This window comes from Rhineura floridana, chromosome 6, assembly GCF_030035675.1.
Source record: "Rhineura floridana isolate rRhiFlo1 chromosome 6, rRhiFlo1.hap2, whole genome shotgun sequence".
In the NCBI taxonomy this organism is placed as follows: Eukaryota; Metazoa; Chordata; class Lepidosauria; order Squamata; family Rhineuridae; genus Rhineura; species Rhineura floridana.
Genome location: NC_084485.1, coordinates 8763155 through 8785182, shown reverse-complemented (window position 1 = coordinate 8785182; position 22028 = coordinate 8763155). Strand labels below are relative to the sequence as shown.

General features: G+C 44.3%; 1 protein-coding gene across 3 annotated transcripts; it reads right to left on the bottom strand.

Annotated features, from left to right (window-relative positions):
- Positions 1-8611: 8611 nt before the first annotated feature.
- On the bottom strand, positions 8612-20832 carry TNFRSF6B (TNF receptor superfamily member 6b). 3 transcript variants are annotated; one of them, XM_061630221.1, is made up of 5 exons: positions 20785-20832; positions 18711-18870; positions 15953-16328; positions 11445-11657; positions 8612-10018 (listed from the first exon to the last, which is right to left on the bottom strand). In XM_061630221.1, the coding sequence occupies exons 2-5, from the start codon at positions 18753-18755 to the stop codon at positions 9729-9731; spliced, it is 924 nt and encodes a 307-aa protein (XP_061486205.1). In that variant the 5' UTR covers positions 18756-18870; positions 20785-20832; the 3' UTR covers positions 8612-9728. The 3 variants fall into 3 exon arrangements, with proteins under 3 accessions (XP_061486205.1, XP_061486206.1, XP_061486207.1); XM_061630222.1 differs by lacking the exon at positions 20785-20832 and adding an exon at positions 20536-20778; XM_061630223.1 differs by lacking the exon at positions 20785-20832 and adding an exon at positions 19359-19439.
- Positions 20833-22028: the final 1196 nt, after the last annotated feature.

The window sequence follows — 22028 nt, the reverse complement described above, 5'->3', positions numbered from 1 at the left end:
ATGAACACAAGGTCTCAGCTAAGGGTCTTTCCCTGTGTCCCACTGACCTGAGACTATTTTAGCCGGAGACTGAACCGCAGACCTTGTGCATGCTGGGCTCATGACCCCTGTGAAGCTGCGTTAGGAGAGCAGCTGGTTTACAACTGATCATCCATGTGTAAGGCATCATGTGACTTGCTTTCTTTCAAAACAGTTACTGGAGCACTTGAGGGACAAGTTGCATTTCAACAATCTCTAACCCTTAGATCTTTTGGTGTGATCACTGATTTTAATGCTTCTCTGCTGTTTTTTCATTGGATAGGTTCATTCTTTATTTATTTATTATTTGATTTATATCCCACCCTTCCTCCCAGCAGGAGCCCAGGGCAGCAAACAAAAGCACTAAAAACACTTTAAAACATAAAAAAACGGACTTTAAAATAGATTAAAACAAAAAAAATGTAAATATACTGCCTTCAAGTCGATTCCGACTTATGGCGACCCTATGAATAGGGTTTTCATGAGGCTGAGAGGCGGCGACTGGCCCAAGGTCACCCAGTGAGCTTCATGGCTGTGTGGGGATTCGAACCCTGGTCTCCCAAAAGCTTCAAAGACATCTAAAAAAAAAACGATTAAAAACATATTGGTGTTTTTTTTAAAAAAAAAAAAGGTTTAAAAACATATTAAAAAGCAATTCCAACACAGACGCATACTGGAATAAGGTCTCAACTTAAAAGGCTTGTTGAAAGAGGAAGGTCTTCAATAGGCGCCAACAAAATAACAGAAATGGCGCCTGTCTGATATTTAAGGGGAGGGAATTCCAAAAGTCCATTTCCTATGTTGTGAGGAACAAATCCCCTGATAAGATGGTCTCTGCAGGAGGCCCTCACCTGCAGAGTGCAGTGATCGACTGGGTATATAAGGGATAAGATGGTCTTTCAGGTATCCTGGTCCAAAGCTGTATAGGGCTTTGTACACCAGAACTAGAACCTTGAACTTGGGCTGGTAGCAAATGGGCAGCCAGTGCAATTCCTTCAGCAGTGCGGTGACATGTTGGCGATGCCCAGCCCCAGTGAGCAGTCTCGCTACCGCATTTTGCACCAGCTGCAGCTTCCGGACCGACCTTAAGGGCAGCCCAACAGGTTCTTGACAGATGCTATTGGAGGCCACTGTTTCATAAGGTCGCCATAAATTGAATTTGACTTGAAGGGGCATAAGAACAACAAAGTTTTATAGATTCTTATTGTGTTGCTGTTGCTATACAAATATATAGACCATATCACAGCATAAAGCCCATTGAAGCAACATGCAACATAAAAACAGAAAACACATGCAAACACTAGCTTACAAACACAAATCAAATCAATTCAACAAACTCCAAAAACAATAAAATCATCCATACAGGCACAAAAAACAGCAAAACAATTTCATCAGGTATAAAATTGATGTTCCATAAATGATTGGGTTGCACTGCAGGGAAAGCCTTTGTAACAAAAATGTCTTTAGTAGGCACCTAAGCATCATCAAGCTAGATGCCTCTTTGAATTTGGCTGGTCATTGATTCGAAAGAGCTTGAGCTGCAACACTAAAAGCCCGGTTTCCAATACAGGCTAAGTGCACTTTGGGGGCATATGGTTTTCTCTGTAGTGCCCGATCTGAGGAGTGCAGATGCTGGGCAAGGTGGACCCTTAAATATTCTGGTCCCAAGTTGTTGTAAGTCACTCTGGAAGTCCTCTTGTTGTAAACCGCCCAGAGAGCTTTGGCTATGGGGCGGTATGCAAATGTAATAAATAAATAAATAAATATTATGATGAACACTCTTAAACATTAAAGAATCCCCTTTCTGAAATTTCAGTATACATTGAAGAATTCACTATAGCAGAAAAACAGAGAATCCAGCAGCGTAAATCTAACAATGCAGAATAAAAAGACACCAGAATATTTTTATTAGCCAAATATGGATCGACAGCACTAAATGCTCACTTTCTGATCAACCCAATAGATAACACCATAAGAAGAGCCTTCTGGATCAGGCCAGTGGCGCATCTAGTCCAGCATCCTGTTCTCACAGTGGCCAACCAGATGCCCACAGGAAGCCCACAATCAGGACCTGATCGCAAGAGCACTCTCCTCCTTCCCCTGCAGTTTCCAGCAACATGGCCATCACTGAAAGCCTTATCCTCCATGCAACCGATATCAACTGTGAAGTAAGTAGCATTGTCATCGGTGGGGCAAACCTCAAGGTAAGCACTTGTAAGATTGCAGGCAAGATGGAGGAAATATACACCATGACATTCCTCAGCCCATTCCTTCTTTTGAGTGGACTTGGGATCCATCTCTGTTCCCACATTGGTCTCACGTGTGTTATTGACTTGGCCACTGTCGTCTGCAGTGCAGGTTGCAGCTGTATCTTTAAAACAACAAAGCACATCTCTATGATTTTTAAAAAAATACTTCAGTATTACAGGCACGGTTTCTGGGATCATCACAAATTTATTTAAAATAAAAAAATTAAATGGTTCCCACACATTTGCCCCATAGCGACCCCAAGTCAAATGGTGGGATACAGGTGCACCATTGGTAATACAATAGGAAATGGCCTGGGAATTAATCCATCATTTACTACAACTACCTCCCATGATACAAGGGCAAACAGAAAGTAATATCTCCTGAACATAGCACTTATGCACAACCCTTGGTGGGTGGGGGAGAGAGAAATTTGGCTAATAAAAAATATATGGGGGAAGCCAGCTATACAGACCTCTGTAGAAAAGTGTTTTTTTTAAAAGGTACTTGCTGTGATTATATTCTCCATCATACTCCTCCAGATTTATTGTATGGAAATCCAGAGAGCAAAGCTCTCCTGGACGGGATCGGGACAATTCACATGTGCCTCTTATATATGGCAAATGAAGAGAACTCAGCGTTCAGGCTACATACATGGGCTTTATTCCAGACTCATCCTGCAGGATGAGTTGCTCATAAAAAGGGCAGATTTTTCTAGTCCTGGAATTGTTCTAGAACATGTGTTCTAGTCCAGGGATGGCAACCCCCTGCACTGAATGCTCCAGAAGGATGCATTTCAAGGTCTTATGAGGAAATGTGGCCACCCGCAGGCAGGTGCCAAGAGGAACTCTGCTGCTGCAATGAAAAGGTAGGCTATGAATGATTAATGAATGGGGGTACAAAGACAAACCCCAGTTGCATCTGTTTATTACTTGTGGCATTTGTTTCATAACAGCTGAAAACTGAAAGAAGCGGGACTCATTTGCTTCCACTTCCTCTTTGTGATGACAGCAAATGCACACCCCATTGGTAAATGTAAGACACAGCTGGGCTCCACACGGAAGCATTTCCTTAAGGCAAAGTCCAGAAATAACCCACTGGCAGAAGCTGATTAATCCCCTCCTGACCTTGGGCCAGTCACTGCCTCTCAGCCTCAGAGGAAGGCAATGGTAAACCCCCTCTGAATACCGCTTACCATGAAAACCCTATTCACAGGGTCGCCGTAAGCTGGGATCGACTTGAAGGCAGTCCATTTCCATTGTGTTGGAGAACAAAGGTTCAATAGTGCCATCTCTGGGCAAGGATATATTTGGATTATTTCCAAGCGAGAGAGACATTCTTCGCTCACTGACACACCCCTGCAACTGATATGGTGGTTTCTAACTTTAGCTCATTGTTTGCTCACTATGGCATGCACTTGAAGAACCTGCTTATGGGAGTAAGAACTGCCTGCATCATGAATCATGCGTAAACTGCCACTGGGGATTCTCTTCTCACACTCCTGCTTGCGCCTGACAACTCAAGATTACAAATGACTCAGCATAATAGCCTGGAGAGACGTAATTAGAGGCTGAAACATATACAGAGGCAGCTCAGAATGAGACACAGTTACGTTTATGAGAGACCAAGAGTCAAAAGCTGTGCTTTTGGGTATGCGTTGCCTGGAAACCAAACCAGAAAATGACATAGCAAATGTACTGCTGATGCATAAGGAAATCTATCTATATATAAAACTACCCATAATTATACCCTCCTTGCAAGGAAATGATTCTCCAGTGGGGCACCACCTACTCCCTGGAACTCACTCCCTGTTTAGGCAGATGCCTTCACTATACTTTTTTCAGTGCCTGCTAAAAACTTATTTTGTTTAGGCAAGTCTACTCCAACACGTACTTTTATTATATTTGTTTTTGAAGTGCTGATTTTATTGATCGATTGATACATTTTATCTCAATGTGCTTTTCATTAATTAATATTTAATTAATCGATGTAATTGTAATGCCTCCTACCCAGTTTTAATATTGTTGTTGTAGATCTATTGTTTTTATTGTATTACTGTATTTTATTAATTGTATTTTAATAATTTTGTAAGTCGCCTAGAGTGGCCATTGGCCAGATAGGCGACCAAGAAATTAAATTTATTATGATTATTATGATTATTATTATATTATTATTTTATGTAAACCACAGAGTTTTTTTGTAACGTTTTTATTGGTTTGGGGTAGAACAGAATACAAAACAAGCATACAACAATGAGAGAAAACAGTGCAGTTGAGGAGTTATTGTACCTGTAATGCTATAGGGAGATAAGCATATATTAAATGGTTATTGTCCTGAATTGTTTTCCAGATAATTATCCCGTTGTGGACTGCCAAATCTGACCATGCGAGACTGGAGGCTTGCAAGCCCCATCGCTTTGACTAACAAAAGCAATACATGTAAATCTATACCGTTGTTCATTGAACTTATCTGCATCTGTTCCTTGTCTCATTGCTTTTGAACTATGTGTTAGTTTTCCCATAAGTGCTAATTTCCATATTTCCTGATACCATTTATGAATCATATGTGGGTCAAGTATTTTCCAGGAAGCAGCTATCACCAGTCCTGCTGCTATAAGAAGACGTTTTTGTTGATTGGGTGATATACAGATCTTGTCGAATAAGTAAATAAAATACCCTCCAACACTTCATTGTTGAAAATAGGGAAATGCTTCCATTCACATAACTCCCCAATGTTTTTTTAAAAAAGGGTTTAACCTCAGAACTAACCTAATTGTCGTCTTGCAGAATAGCTACACTCGTATTCAGCAGCCAGATCATTAACACTATCAGTATTTCAAAAAAAATCATGTGTAGAGTTACCATTAGGGATGCAATGTTAGATTGATTCATTGGTTAATTCACTCATTTCAAAACACTTTTAATAAAGTGTTTAACCCCCCCCCCCATTAATGCAGGAGCAGGGTACATATATTTAGTAGAACTGAACATAACGAGGTAACTTTGGGGGGGAGAATCTTGCTCACAAACTGGATTTAGAATTAGGAGAATTTACCTGAAACCACATGCCAATTTCAGCACCAATTTGGACTGCATACATACGTTTAAAGCACGTTTCTTCCCCCCCCTCCCCCTGAGTCATGGGAGCTGTAATTTGTTAAAGGTACTGGGAATTCTAGCTCTGTGAGGGGTAAACTACAGTTCCTATGATTTGCATGTGCGTGTGCATGTGCGAACTCATGTACACACGAGCACTTCAAATACATGGTGTGTACACAGCCATAATCTATTTGCATTGGGATGAATTCCTCCCAACGGCATCAATGGGGCATTAGTCCCAAAGAAAAGACTAGCTTCAGAAGGAGGATTTCTCTTAATACCCTTGCTTGAAATCCTGGAGAGCCACTGCCAATCAATACAGACAGTACTGAGCTAGATGGACAAATGTTTTGGCTCAGTGGAAGGCAGCTTCCTATGTGATGGTGGTGTGATCTTTTGTAGCCTGCTGGATCAGGCCAGTGGGGACCCACCTAGTCCAGCATCCTGTTCTCACAGTGGCCAACCAGATAAGAACATAAGAAGAGCCTGCTGGATCAGGCCAGTGGCCCATCTAGTCCAGCATCCTGTTCTCACAGTGGCCAATCAGGTGCCTGGGGAAAGCCCGCAAGCAGGACCCGAGTGCAAGAACACTCTCCCCTCCTGAGGCTTCCGGCAACTGGTTTTCAGAAGCATGCTGCCTCAGACTAGGGTGGCAGAGCACAGCCATCATGGCTAGTAGCCATTGATAGCCATGTCCTCCATGAATAAAATAAGGGAGTTGCTCCATCCCCTTGTTAATTTCGGTTGTCCTTTTCTGCATGAAGGATTACAGCTTTCATGGAGTAGTGTGATGTTACAGAAAGTTTTTTTAATTGGAGAGGGGAAGTCAACAAACATATGGAAAACAAATGTACCTGTTGGGGAAGACAGCTGGGGGAAGTGGCAAAGGAGTGAACGAAGAGCAGGAGGGAACACAGATTCAAAAGCCAGAGACAGCAATGAAAGATGTACTAGGAAAAAGGAGCAAACCGAGAGGTGAGGATGCCACATTAACCTTTAGAGTGGCCTTTCTGTATATTAAATAAAGACTGTTGCAATAAGGCAAATTATATTTGCTCACATAAATGAAAGAGGGGGGAAAAGTAGGTCTGTTCATAAAAAATGTAAATGTACTGCCTTCAAGTCAATTCCAACTTATGGCGACCCTATGAATAGAGTTTTCGTGGTAAGTGGTATTCAGAGGGGGTTGACCATTGCCTTCCTCTGAGGCTGAGAGGCAGTGACTGGCCCAAGGTCACCCAGTGAGCTTCATGGCTGTGTGGGGAATTGAACCCTGGTCTCCCAGGTCGTAGTCCAACACGTTAACCAGACACCACATTGGCTTTTGGGTCTATTCATAGGGTTGCCATAAGTTGGAATCGACTTGAAGGCAGTCCATTTCATTTTTTCTTGTAAGAAGCTATATTCTATACAAGATCTCACATCTTGCTGTTTTGTATGAAACACTTTAGTGTAATTATTTTGTTTCTAATTCCATGTCTGGCCTGACTGTATGGGAAAGCCTTAATTGTTCAATGGCACCAATGTTTATCTCCTGAGGAAGACAGTTCATGCAGCAAAATATGCTTCTGGTCTACAGATTGGGTCTGCAGAAGAAAGTGGACCCCAAGAATACTGTAAATAAACCATGACTGATACACATGGTGTGTGCAGAAAAGCTGCCAAAGGTCATCACTCCTGAATGCAGAGGTACTACATACATAATAATAATAATAATGTCCATGGGCTGCATTCAGCTACTCAGAACAGACCCACTGAAATTAATGGGCATGACTAATATAGGTTCATTAAAGGTCTACTCTGAGTAGGAGTTCATAGAATGCAACCCACTGATCTCAGAACTTGCACAAGGTTTTGCACAGATCTGGACATTCCGAAGTTCCTTACTGCCTGAAGAAGTTTTAGTTTCCTTTCTGAACTTGGCTTCCCAACTCGTGCTAAGAAAATCTTGGGATTTCCACAACCAGACAAGCCTTCTTGCAGGAAGAACACATAAAATCATCATTCTACTTTTTGTAGCTGCCTGGCTCAATATGCTTTCATCCATTGCATTTAATCCAAAAATTATGACTGTGCCTCTGCTATGAAATGGAGTAGAACAGAAGGAATTGCACCACACATGGAATAGGTTAAAAATGTTCACAACTTCTATTGGTCACTGCTGACAGTTTGGGATGACATAGGGCCAGGATCCAGATCTCTGACAGGTGCTACCTGGAGCATACCTGCCAACTCAAGACGGACTGGGCCTTAAAGTACCACCTCAAGTTTCCCAAACAGGGTGCCTGCCCACTAACCCCTGCCATTGATCTGGACCAGTACCTCCAGAGCCCGTTGAAACACTTGAAATGAAATTACAGGACAGCACAGCACAGCAAAACTAAGATTACTATAGGGAAAGGGGGAAAAACTGGTTCACGTCAAGTCAGTTGTGGCTACAGATAAAATTCCTTCCATGCCCTGTCAATCGGCAACTGACATTTGTCCATAGTAAGCTGGTAAACCATGCAAGACAGGGTGGGGGTAATGGAGGAAGTAGAGCAGGGGGTTGGACTCAATGGCCTTATACACCCCTTCCAACTCTATGATTCTATGATTCCATTCTAGATTATGGCAGTGGCCAAGGCCTTGCCAGGTACCATCATTTTGGCCCAGGCATGGAGCAGAAGGGAGAGGACATTTCTTTGGTCCACAACAAGGCCCTGCCTTAAGTAGGCCAACTGGTGCAACTGACTGGCTGAGAGGGAGGGCCAAAGCATGACCCTACAGCAAACTGGACCAGACGACTGCCAGACCATGCCCACCAGCCCAGGCCCCTCAGCCTCACTTGACAGTTGGGAGACCCCACAATAAGTGGGGGACTTTGCTTAAAAACAACCAACTTCCACCACTTTGCTTAAAAACAACCAACTTCCACTACTTTGCTTAAAAACAACCAACTTCCACCAACCCTCCCAACCTCCAATTTCCCTTCTCATGCAACTACTGAAATTTTCCCTCTGAACACTTCACACACACACACACACACACAGAGAGAGAGAGACACAGAGAGAGAGAGAGAGAGAGAGAGGGAGGGAGAGAGTAAACAAAGCATGTCAAAGCAGGAACATGCCCATTACTGTCTTATAAGCCTCCCTTGTGGGTGCTTCAGGATGATGAGGCTTCTGTTTGGACTGTGTACATGCCAGGGTCACAGGAATGGAGAAAAAGTGAAAGGTATGCACTATTTATTTATAAGAATATTTATTAACTGCCAAATCTTTTAAAAAATATAATGGTGGTGTACAATAAGCATCATAAAATTATAAAACACAGAACAGATTATCAACGCAGAATTAAATTAAATCCACTCTTGTCCAGAGTTCAAGTTCCTGAGAAAAAGCAGCTTCCAGCTTGGGAGGAACTGGTATTTGGGGCTGCAGCAATACAGGTATCTAATGACTAGGAAAACCAGAGTTAGGAATAGCAAGATAAATTATTCAAAAATAAAACAAATTATGCAAATGTGATCAGTCCACATAATCCAACAGATACTACACTCTTACCTGTTACAAGTGGGTTGCAGTGATTGTGGTAAGTGTAAACCAGCTATTAGTGATATCTGCACACTCCTTTTACATGTTATATATGGGTGGGGCTGATGTATTACTAATTTTTAAAACTAATCTATGTAGGTCACAATTTTTTTTAAAAAAAGTCTTGCCAGGAAGCCTGGGTTCCCTGGGTGCACAATTTCAGCAAGGAACACATTGAAGTGTGGCCTCAAACCTGCCTGCATCTGAGGATGGAAATCAAATCAAATCATATTTATTTATTATTTGATTTATATCCTGCCCTTCCTGCCGGCAGGAGCCCAGGGCAGCAAACAAAAGCACTAAAAACACTTTAAAACATCATAAAAACAGACTTTAAAATACATTAGAACAAAACATCTTTAAAAACCTTTTTTTAAAAAAAGCTTTCAAAACCTTTTTTTTAAAAAAAAGGTTAAAAACACTTAAAAAAAAGGTTTAAAACATATTAAAAAGCAATTCCAACGCAGACTGGGATAAGGTCTCAACTTAAAAGGCTTGTTGAAAGAGGAAGGTCTTCAAATGGCGCCTGTCTAATATTTAAGGGGAGGGAATTCCACAAGGTAGATTGGTAATATTTCTTATTAAAAGTTAAAAGTTGCAACCCTTAATGTTGCTTCCTTTCATGGAGGAATAGAAGATGTATATGAAGCTGAAAGGAAGTCTTTGCCCACTTGGAACGAGGTCCGGTTACAAATAAGAAAGTTACTACTTATCTTTCTCAGACGTGTTTGTGTGTGTCCTTTTTTAAATATAAATTAACATGCTGAAGTCCAAGACTGTGCAATGAGCCTCATAAACTCAAAGAGAAACGCTTCTGGATCTTCTGTTGTACATGTTGTAACTTCATGCGCTTGAGGGCTCCCAAGAGCTTGCGGACCACAAACTCTTTTCCGTGAGTGTTCTTGAGCTGGATGAGGTAGGTGTGGAGCTCCACCTGGAGCTCTGCTGGGCTCTTCTTATTACTCCCATTGGCAGGCAGGACACCACTGAGGATACGTTTCAATCGCTGTAGCCTTCTGTGTGACCCCACTTGATAAGGCACAAAGTCTATCACAGCCTCTTGGCAATCATCCCTGTTTCCTGGAGAAGACAGGGATGGAAAACAATCAGAACTGAGTATCAGTGTGTGTGTGTGTGTGTGTTAGATCCCTATATCAGGCTCATATTAAAACTGGTTACTTTAGACTGTTACAAGCTGTTTTCAGCAGAGGCTTCCAAACTATAGTGTGTGGACCATAAACTTAATTCAGGTGATCTGCGGTATGTCTGTGGATTTGTGTTTGAAGATGCAAAATGGTACACTGATCACACTGAATATCCACATTGATTTTTAATTGTATTTTTACTGCTTCTTTTATTTCTTATGTTGTATTACAATTTGAATTCTCTGGAATTACAATTATTACAATGGGCAGAAAAAGTTCATTAGGTGGTCTGTGAAGACCCTCGGCAATGCTCACGTGGTCCATGGGGGGGAGGGGGGAAATGATTATGGAACCACTGGTTTAAAAGCATTTGATGCTCTATGCTTCAGTCCAAAAAGGATTTGCAGAGTGGTTTACAAGAGAAGAAAATAGTTTAAGAAACCATCGACAATTTAACAGACCAGCACAACACACACGTTAATTTTTCAAATTATCTGCCTCTCTGACCCAGAGAGTCTTTAAAGTGGCAAGTCTAGGATGTTCTGCTATGAGTCACCAAATATGGCCTTTCATGCGAGATCTGGTGGGCTTCAGAAATCAAATGGTTGTCTCACCAGTCCCCAACACTGAGTGTCCAGTCTAGAAGCCTCTAATGGATGGATCTCTGTCTCAGCCCAGTCAATCTTTATGCCAAGCAGGCAGAGAGTAGAGCACACGTGTGCCATGGCAGCTGTGCTCCTCTCCAGACAGGCCCATCCCAACCAGTTTTAGGGTGGATCATTGTAGGAGATATGGATTTTTTTTTTTTGGTGTTAGTTAAGGATTTTCAGTGTTTTAAATGTTAATATTTTTATGTTTCACTACATATGGTATTGTTTCTTTTCTCCCATTTGTATTTTGTTGAATTCAAATATGTTCTAGGCTTAGGACTAGTCCTCATTGCAATGGTAAAACTACATCTGGGCCACTTCAGTATTAGCGGCAGCTCACATGGAATGCTCCTCCATATGCTTGCACATAGAAAACTGGCATGTCAGGATGAAGGTTAGGCTAGAATCCTTCCCCATGACATGCTCATTTTCTATGGGCAGAGAATTCAATTTAGGCAATTGGAAGTCTGAAGGAGTCCAGCCCGACACATGTTTACCTCCACAGTGAGGGCTAGGGCCTTATTTTACCTGTCCTAGCTCCCACAGCAAAGAACATCAGGAACCATAGTTCTGCAAACTTCAGAACTCTCAAAGAACTCTCAAAATTACAGCGCCCAGGATTTCACTGAAGGTGTACCACAACTCGTTTATGCCAGTTTTAAACGGGTTGGGGGTACTTGTGTCCTCATGGGACCAGAGGCAGCTCCTCACCTGACATGTCATCTGCTCTGTCACTGGTGTCATTGGCTTTCTTCAGCTTGCAAGGGGTGCAGATGGTGTCATGGAACTGGTTGCCTGGAACGTTGACCTCTAGGCCTTGCGCAGAACAGTTCTGGTGGGACTGGCATGGGTCAGTGCTGGAAAAGGAGCAGGAAAACGTTCCCTGAGGACATGGTGCACATTTGGTGTCTTCCTGTGGGTTGCCTGCAAGACATAACCATGGAGAAGGGACATGCGTCAATGAACACTCTCTAAAAATTCCAGCTGGAGCCACCACAATTGCATATTGCAAATGTCAATAGGCTGGACACCATCAAACATACCGTCGAATACATATCTTGGAATCTAAATCAATCCTTAATCTGGTTTAGCTTTCCCAGAGGGATACTGCAAAAATAACAGTTAAACCTATTGGGTGGTATTCTACCAATTCAACCTATCAGCACAAGGACTGCCATTAGAACTAGTGCAACAGGACTTCCCACAGACCTCTGTTCTCCCCAGATCTCCAGAGGGATTGGGGAACCCCTGTCATTGTCATTATGTGCCTCCAAGTCGACTACGACTTATGGCGACCCTATGAATCAGCAACCTCGAATAGCATCTGTTATGAACCACCCTGTTCAGATCTTGTAAGTTCAGGTCTGTGGCTTCCTTGATGGAATCAATCCATCTCTTGTTTGGCCTTTCTCTTTTTCTACTCCCTTCTCTTTTCCCCAGCATTATTATCTTTCCTAATGAATCATGTCTTCTCATGATGTGTCCAAAGTATGATAACCTCAGTTTCATCATTTTAGCTTCTAGTGACAGTTCTGGTTTAATTTGTTCTAACACCCAATTATTTGTCTTTTTCGCAGTCCATGGTATGCGCAAAGCTCTCCTCCAACACCACATTTCAAATGAGTGGATTTTTCTCTTATCTGCTTTTTTCACTGTCCAACTTTCACATCCATACATGGAGATTGGGAATACCATGGTCTGAATGATCCTGACTTTAGTGTTCAGCGATACATCTTTGCATTTGAGGACCTTTTCTAGTTCTCTCACAGCTGCCCTCCCCAGTCCTAGCCTTCTTCTGATTTCTAGAACAGATTTAAGGGGAGGGGAAGGAGAGCAGGGAAAAATCCCACTGCACTAGTGGTAATCCTTGCACTGATGGGACCCTGGCTTAGTGCTATGTTAAATACAACCCACTGACATGTGCAATGTGTAATTGTTTGTTCTTTCTCCAAAGGAAAGAGAGAAACTGCGGTTCTGTAAAGCAGAGACAGAGCTCTAACAGAGTTCTTAATCACCCTTACATTACTACAGCTTTTAGAGCATTCCAGAAAAGGCTTGTCGATTTCCAGCTGGTTGGTGCTCCTGCATACAAGAGGCACCTGCTAGATGAAGGTCACAGCAATGCTGTGAACTGTTGAATGGATGAACTGGGGGTGCCAGACAGCTAGCATTCTTAACTGTGTGCTTGCATCTGTGCCACCATAGTAAGCTCTCATTAAAACACACACACCCTTGGATTGTATCCAATGTTAGCCCTACTCAGAGTAGACCCACTGAAAGTAATGGACCTAAGTTAGTCATGTCCATTAATTTCAATGGGTCTCCTCTGAGTAGGACTAGCATGGGATATAACCCCTTGTGGCAAAGCCATACCAAGACCCTGGATGGCACTCTGTTTTACTTTTCAGAGCCTTATCAGAATTTGTCATTGTTTAATGGAGCGCAGAACTTTACAGTTTGCCAGTATAATTCCCACACACACACTGAAGTGAGAGAAAGTGAGCTATCTATCTAGGAGTGCTTGATGGAAGGAGGATATGAAACCAGATCTCCAAGAACCCAACCCCATGTCCACAAAAGCCAAGTTGTCTTTCCTATAAAATGTAAATGTACTGCCTTCAAGTCGATTCTGACTTATGGCGACCCTATGAATAGGGTTTTCATGAGGCTGAGAGGCAGTGACAGGCCCAAGGTCACCCAGTGAGCTTCATGGCTATGTGGGGATTCGAACCCTGGTCTCCCAGGTCGTAGTCCAACACCTTAACCACTATACCACACTGGCTCAGACAGATATACACACACGCACATGCATGCAAGCACTCCTTTCATCTTCAGTGCAATAATGCAGGGGAATTACCCAGCTAAGAAAGAAAAGTGAAAGGAGTTGTGAAAGTAGGCCCTTTTCAATAATGCCAGACTGCTGCCAACTCACTTGTTTAAACAAATGACAAACATGACTCACACGCCACTTGGATAGTGGTCAAAGACAAATGTTGTTAACAATGCAGAGGGGTCATCCTGGGACGGGAACCTGACTGAAATGCAAAGGCTCAGCCTTGCAAAACCAAAACTAGATGCAAGACGAGGCTTGAGTGCTTCCTGAGTGCACTTGCTTCCCTCTTTGAAAAATGATTGCAGTGCAGAACTATGCATCTTAAGGTATGGAATGCAACTGCCAGGAATCTAGCACTTTTCAGAAATCAAGAAGCAAGTGCTGGCGGACACTCACCCACCACAGGCTTGTTGACTGTGCCCCAATTTGACAAGCCCTTCCAACATCCCATAATAGGGGAGGAGGGAAAACTGGGAACCAACAAGGCCTGGGAACTGTCCTCATTCCACTTGTTCCATGCAGGGTAGCTTCTAACACCTATTGAGCCTGCTACTTCAGTTGGCTTGTTAAGTCAGCTTTCGGTTGTTGAAAGGATTGACGAGGAAGGGGGAGTTACAATGGAAGAGGCTCCTATTGACATGCAAGACTAGCTCAGAGTCAGCTAGATGAGCATTCTGGATCCAACAGCAGCCAGGCGTATGACTCTGGGGACCAGGGTGAGATGCTGATGGCTATTGTGCATGCACACACAAGCACACCCAGATTGTCCCTCAGCAACTCTAATTCAGAGATGTACTGCTCAAAGAGGTTTTAGTTAGCTAGCCTGGTTACTAGCTTGCTCATTGGCTTTTTTCTCCATGTTTTCATCGAGCTTCCTTTCAAAGCCAGCTAAGGTGATCAACATCATCATCATCATGGTTTATTTGTATGCCACATTTCCATAAGAATCTATGCTCAAGGCAGCTCACACCATGACAAAAAAGTTACACAATTCAATCAGTTGCAAAATACAATTCAAACAGTCAAACAGTAAGTTAAAGGAAACATCTCATTAACACAAGCAGAAACACAGGAAGCTGACTCCTATCAAGTCAGACCACTGGTCCATCTAGCTCTATATTGTCTGCACTGATTGGCAGTGACTCTCCAGGCTTTCAGACAGGAGTCTCTCTCAGCCCTACCTGGAGAAACCATAGGGGACTGAATCTGGGACCTTCTGCAAAGTAGACACTTCGCCATTGAGCTATACCCTCCTCCATTACAAACTGCTGAAAACTTTATTCAGTCTGCTATGTTCAAGGACTTGTCAGCAGTCTTTGCAATAATATTTCAAAAGCCAAGAGCCTGCTTTTTATGCTAGGGGACTCTGTGTGTGTGGATGTGTTTATATATTTATTTATAAATATATTTGTATGCCACTATTTTGTTAAAAACATCAGAGAGGTTTACAACAAGTTAAAACAACCACCACCATCACCCAATAAAAAAACATTAAAAATATAGTAAGAACAAAGGTCAACTATTGCAAAAAGGCATGTTTTTAATTGTCTGCATAAGCCTGATGGAATAGAAGGTTTTCAGCAGGCATTTAAAAGTTAAAAGGGAAGACGCCTGCCGAATCTCTGTTGGCAGAGCATTCCAGAGAACTGGGCCAATGACACTGAAGGCTCGATGTTACACGAGCCTCGCCAACTCGAGGGACGACAAAAGCCGCTCCTGTGGAATCTCAGTGTCGTCCTACAATCTGTCAGGCAACAGTTCAAAATTAGCCTCATCAGAGTATGAAATCACAAGACTGGTCTCTATTTTATTTATTTATCTATTATATTTATACCCCAACCTTCCTTTTCATGATGGAAATCCAAGGAGGCTTCCATACGGTTCCCAGGCGGTCTCCCATCCAGGCACTGACCAGACCTGACCCTGCTTAGCTTCAGCAGGGAGCTGGTCTCATGTGCCTTCAGACCATAGCCTACATGGCACCTTGACATTTACACATGTGAGCTACATGCACCAACACAAAAGAGGCAAGATGCATTCACCAGCCACTCAGGGATTTAACTTCTACAGCAGCCTTCACCAACTTGGTGCCCTCCAAGTGTTTTGCACTACAACTGCTGTGCTGCCTGGGGCTAATGAGAGTTGCAGCCCAAACACACCAGGTGGGCACCAGGTTGGCAAAGGCTGCTCTACAGGCTCCAGGGAGGCAGCCAAACCATGACGGAAAGACAACATTAGCAAACTGCACAAACAAAATTTTAACCAAAATGCAAAAACGAGCTCTGCAATTTACCAGGGATGGATAGCTGAAAAGAGGGACTGTCCCCAGTAAAGAGGGCCTGTTGTGATTCGAAGGGGAGTTTGGAGTGCCACCTGCAATACATACCAAGCTGAGTGACTCCGGTTCCCAAGGGACAGTTGGAGTGCTTTATGCAGAAATCTGAATCAGAGTAGTAGCCTGCCTTGCACTGGCACGCTCGGTTGTGTGTGCCGTTGCACGCCTGCGACTCTTCTTCAAGGCTGTTGCAGAAGATGTTACAGTAAAGACATCTATTGAGGTAGTTCCAGTAGCGTGTGTAGTGGAGATCAGGGCACGGCTTGCAAATGGTTAGCGTATCCTTGGTGCATTCCCGATACAGATGCATCCCCGGTGGACACTGATGGCACACAAGCGTCTCACCTGTCCGGTGATCTTGCCTTTTGTAGGTGGGCTGGGAGGTGCAACATGGGATACCCAGGAGCAGAACACAACAAATCACCCTCTAGGAAGCAAAGGAAAAACACAAGTTAGCAGATGCACCAGCCATTTCTGGTAACTGTCCTTGGCAAAAGTACTCCCTCTCCTTTTCTCCCATAGGCTTAGATTTCTCACACGTCGTTGGTGTGCACACACATTTATTGTGATATTTAATTTCTGAAGTATTTACAGATCACACTTTCATTAAAAAAAAACACGGCAAGGTGGTATTCAGCATACAACAATTACAATAAGATAAATAAAAACATCAATAAATACTGGTTGGCAAAAAGAAATTCAAATTGCAAAAGTCTATCTGTATAACACAGCTTTTAGGAGACAATCTAAAAGGGGGCAGGAATGATTTCTGCCAGACATAACAGCCTGCTGGAACAGGCCAATAGCCCAACTAGTCCAGGGTCATGTTCTCACAGCAGTCAACCAGATGCCTATGGCAAACCTGCGAGCCAGACCTAAGCACAAGAGCATTTTCTCCTGCAGTTTCAGGTATTCAGAAGCATACTGCCTCTGAATCTCTACTGGCAGGGAGTTCCACAGGGCATGGCCTACCACACTAAAGGCCTAGTCCCTAGTGAAGGCCAACTGAACCTCAGGGTTTATTTATTTATTTACTTATTATTTAATTTGTATCCCGCCCTTCCTCCCAGCAGGAGCCCAGGGCGGCAAACAAAGTGCTAAAAACACTTTAAAACATCATAAAAACAGATATTAAAATACATTAACACAAAACAGTGTTAAAAGCATTAAAAAAACAACTTTAAAAAAGGGTTTAAAACATTATTAAAAAAACATATTAAGCAATTCTAACACAGACGCAGACTGGGATTGGTCTCAACCTAAAAGGCTTGTTGAAAGAGGAAAGCCTTCAAAAGGCACCAAAAAGATAGCAGAGATGGTGCCTAATATTCAAGGGGAGGGAATTCCACAGGGTAGGTGCTCCCACACTAAAGGTCCATTCCCTATGTTGTGCAGAACGGACCTCCTGATAAGGTGGTATCTGCAGGAGACCCTCACCTGCAGAGCGCAGTGATTGGCTGGGTATATAAGTGGTAAGACGGTCTTTCAGGTATCCTGGTCCTGAGCTGTATAGGGCTTTGTACACCAGAACTAGAACCTTGAACTTGGCCCAGTAGCAAATGGGCAGCCAGGGTTGTAGGGAACACTTGTTTCCTTTTCATTCTCCACCCCCAGGTGCCTGTCCAGATGAAATAGAAATGAACTGCCTTCAAGTTGATCCCGACTTCTGGCGACCCTATGAATAGGGTTTTCATGGTAAGCAGTGTTCAGAGGTGATTTACCATTGCCCCCCTCTGAGGCTGAGAGGCAGTGACTGGCCCAAGGTCATCCAGTGAGCTTCATGGCTGTATGGGGATCCGAACCCTGGACTCCCAGGTCATAGTCCAACACTCTAACCATTACGCCACACTGGCTCTCTGTCCAGATAATAGATGCTGCTAAATATATGTAAACACATGGAACATGGCCCTTTGTGAACATTTCTTCTAAAAAAAATTCTGAACTGCTGGGTTAAACTGAACTGCTGGGTTAAACAAACTTCCCCCCCATGGACCCCTTGAACATTGCTGTGGATCTCAGCAAACTACTTAAATGTTTTTTCTATCTCTTGTAGCAATTGTGCTGTGCTAGATGCCCTATGATATTTTATTGTGTTTTTACAGACATGTCATGGACCACCTGAATGAAGCTTGTGGACTACCCGTGTTCCGTGGACCACAGTTTGGGAACCCCTGTTTTAAACCATCTGAAGGGCCAAAAGCTAGGATATACATATAAGAAACAAAACAGAATCTGATATGGTGAAACAAGTCTGCTTTCAAGAGCCTGGACACAGTAGATATCACTGCAGAATGAGTGAAAACAGCATGCAAGAAGTGGAGAAAAGCATTCAGCAATGGCAAAAAATTATCTTTGGCATACAGAGTCCACCATGCCATTCCAATGGCAATCAGCCAGATTCATCTAGAGAGCCCATATGCAGAACAATGCCCCCCCAAGTCTTTCCCTGCAATTTGTCCTCAGTACTCAAAGGTAGACTGTCTCAAAACATGGAGGCTAAATAATTGTCATGATTAACTACCAGCTACTGATAGACCTATCATTCTTTATGCCAGAGTGTTAGAATTACGAGCGAGGATGAAGCATTTACTCCATTTGCTATGCATAGGGGTAGCCACTGTGGTGCCTTCCAAATTTTTTGGACTACAACTCCCATCACCCCTGTCCATTAGCTATCTTGTCTAGGGCTGATGGGAGTAGTAGTCCAATGTATCTGGAGGGTGCCATATTGGCTACTCCTGGTCTATGCTCACTGTTCCAGCTCACTGTGTTTACACACTTAGAAAGCAAAAGGAAGGTGGAATACTACCTCGAAGAGATTCCTGAAAGGGTTCCGATTCCTGGAGAATTGCATACTGCTCAGAGTTTTACAAATTCTATTTGCTTCCTTGGAATTAAGTGCGGTTTTCAGATATGCGGATTCAGCCTAAGCAAAACTTTCTCTTCTCCCATCCACTGGTGATGTAGTTCTGGAATACAAAAAAGTATAGAGAAACAAAGCACATTATAAAGTGCTAGAAGATTTATTGCATCTGTATACTGCCCCATAGCCAAAGCTCTCATTTTATGATGTGTACATCATAAAAATGTTATGACAATTTCTACTTACTTTAGTTATTTATACATCTGTCCTATATACAAAAGGCCTCTCGGCACATGCGCATATTTTTTAAAATGATAAAATGCTTATACTCAACATACGCAAGACTGCACTCTATTGTATACACCAACTGCAAATAAATGTCACTAGAATCTGTGGATGGTAACTGATGAAGTCCTACTCAGAGAAGACCCACTGAAATCAAAGAAAGATTGTGGCACAGTGAGATTTACTCCTGAGTAAATACTCATAGAATTGCACAGTCAGTGATCATGCCAACTGCAGATTTCAAAGCTGATTGGTGGACTGGCTTGATTTATTTATTTAAAGCGTTGATAAGAGCGCAGTCCAACTTACATTTATGCATCAGATTTCCAGCTGAGCTAGCTGAGTCCTGGCTCAGCTGGGTTACACCGGCATAAGTTCCTCAGTCTGGCTTAGCTGGGGTGCAGCCAAGACTGGTGCAAGTAGAGCCAGCGTAAGCCTGTGTAAGGTTCCAAAAGGGGGTGGGTCAGGGGAGGGGCTAAGGTAAGGGGACTTAGGCCACGTCCAACTTGTGTTAGAAGCGCTCTTGCAGGTCCTAATATAGGCAACAGGTATGCCAGGATGTTTCATCTTCTCTCCAATATCAATACCCAGAAAATAAAAAGATTTTTAAATACATTAAAAATCAACGGAGAGGGTATTTGGGAGAGCAGGCTTTTATTTTCTGGTCCCTGCGTGCAGCTGCCAGCTGAGGTGGCGTTCAGCCAACCCAGAGGCTCCTTCCTGAATGGCAACTGGATGTGGCAGAACTTTATGCCAGCTTTTCTTGTGCCAGCAGAGTTTACACAGGCTTCTCCTGAGTTGGATTGCGCCAAACACCTAATTGAGAAAAAAAGGTGGCAGATTTAGATAGGTTTCATCTCATCTGTCAACTCCGAGACTGCAGAAGTTGGCTTTTTCAAGGCACCCAATTATTGCTAAGTCAAAAGATTTGTCTGAAGAGATTGCAAGGAACAGACCGTGCAGTTAAGTGGAAGGAGATGTCCCAGGCACAAACACAGACTGTTCTGTCTTTTGGATACCAGAATGCATGCTCTGAATTTGTCACAGAGCTGTAGGAAGGAAGGCAGCAGGTGTGGGTGTGGGCTGCCTGCCAAACAGAGATTGGTGGGGCAACACCCCACTCACCCTAACGGACCAGCTTCCACTGATTTTCGAAGAAAGAGAGGGATGGACTCGATGGCCTTACAGACCCCTTCCAACTCTGCTATTCTATCATTCTATGAACGCTCACCCTGGTGCCCTATCAACCCCTCATGAAGGCACGCCAGAGTCATACGTCCACCCAGGGACGCCCGCGCAGTTGTCGCCCCCGCCGCCCGCTCAGACACAGACGCGCGCTACGAGACGCCAGCAGCGTCCGCCGCAAGCCCAGAGCACGGGCCGGCAGCAGCAGCGGGCGCACACCCCGACCGCTCTCTTTCACGCTCACACACGCGCCCACAGCAAGAGGTCCCGTCCGCTTGGAAATCCTGACGGCTGGCTCTACCTGAGCTGCGGCCCCACAGCCCCCGGCGCGCCCTCGGAACGCGCATCTCCGTCGGGGCCAGGTCGCGCCAGCGGCTCGGCTCAGGGCAGCACCCCCCCAAACACGCACACGCCGACAGCCAGCCGTTCGGCCGGCCGGATGACTGACTGGCTGGCTGGCTGACGCGACCGAGCCTGCGGGTGGGCCGGCGGACACGCACCCAAGCGCCGTGCCCCAGAACTGCGCGCCTTGCCTCGCGGCGCCTTTTACCTCTAGCGCCGTTCTCGCTCGGCTTGCCCTGTCCTGACGGGGCATTTTCTTCCCGCTTATATGTGCACAAGCCCCTCCCCGCTCGGGAATCCCCGGCTCAGGGGAGTCCTCTCCAGAATTCTTCACCAGCTTCCACCCTCGCGGGGGCGGCCAGAACTGGGGGCTCCCTCTCCGCCGCCCTCAAGAGCGTCGCCCCCACCGCTTTTTTTCTCCGAGGTTGCGCGTTTCCACTGGAGCCCTTGCTAGGACGAGAGCCGCGAGCAATGCGCCCGGGGAGGATCGCCGTGGCTGCAAAGACAACCGATGGCAGGCTTGGGGCTGAGGGCAGAACCTCTCCCGGACGACCCAAACCCGGACCGGTGCATCGAGTGTTCTCAGGGGGGAGGTGGCGGGCTGGGTGAAGATGTGACGAGGAGGGGGGCAATGGTGCACAGTGGGGTCAAATAGCAGCGACATGCGAAAGGGCGCCTGGGGCCCTGGCCACTCAGTTACAGCTTCATCAGCCCAGCGACCCTTCGCAGCAGCAGCAATTGAACGATGCATCACCCCAGGGCCACTGTTTGCCATTTACCCCCTTCAGAGGTATATCAATGCGTGTGTGTTGGAGGGTGTCTATTTCCTTCCTAAAGAAAGTAACAATGCCTGGTGAGCTTCCACTCATAACAGATGGGTTGCTCCCATCCATCTTTTCTGTATGTGCGTTTGGCTTATTTCCTTCCATACATTCCCGTCCCCCCCCCCCCCAGTCATGGATATTCATTGCTCAACTGCCACCTGCTGTTCACACCAGTGGACAGAGCTTGGCACAATGTATTTCATTTCATTGAAACTCCAAGTTCAAGGTGGCGTATACGGTGTTCTGCCTCCCACATTTTTGTCCTCACAACAACCCTGTGAGGTAGATTAGGCTGAGAGACTGTGGCAGGAAAACACACTAGTTGCCACATCAAAGTGTTTCCAATAGCCACACTAGGAGGGGGAATGGGTTGATCAGTTGTGAAATCTGTTTGAAATTGAATTAAAAAAAAAAACCTCACTTGAGCTGATCCCACCGGGTTTTACAGTGAAAAGGGGCAGGTTTTGACTAGTTTTGTGTGCCCATGTTTTCAGAAGAGAGAGGTGGAAACACATTGGAATCGGCAGACCTGCCGTTGTGGTTATGTGCCTTCAAGGCGACCCTATGAATCAGCAACCTCCAATAGCATTTGTCATGAACCACCCTGTTCAGATCTTGTAAGTTCAGG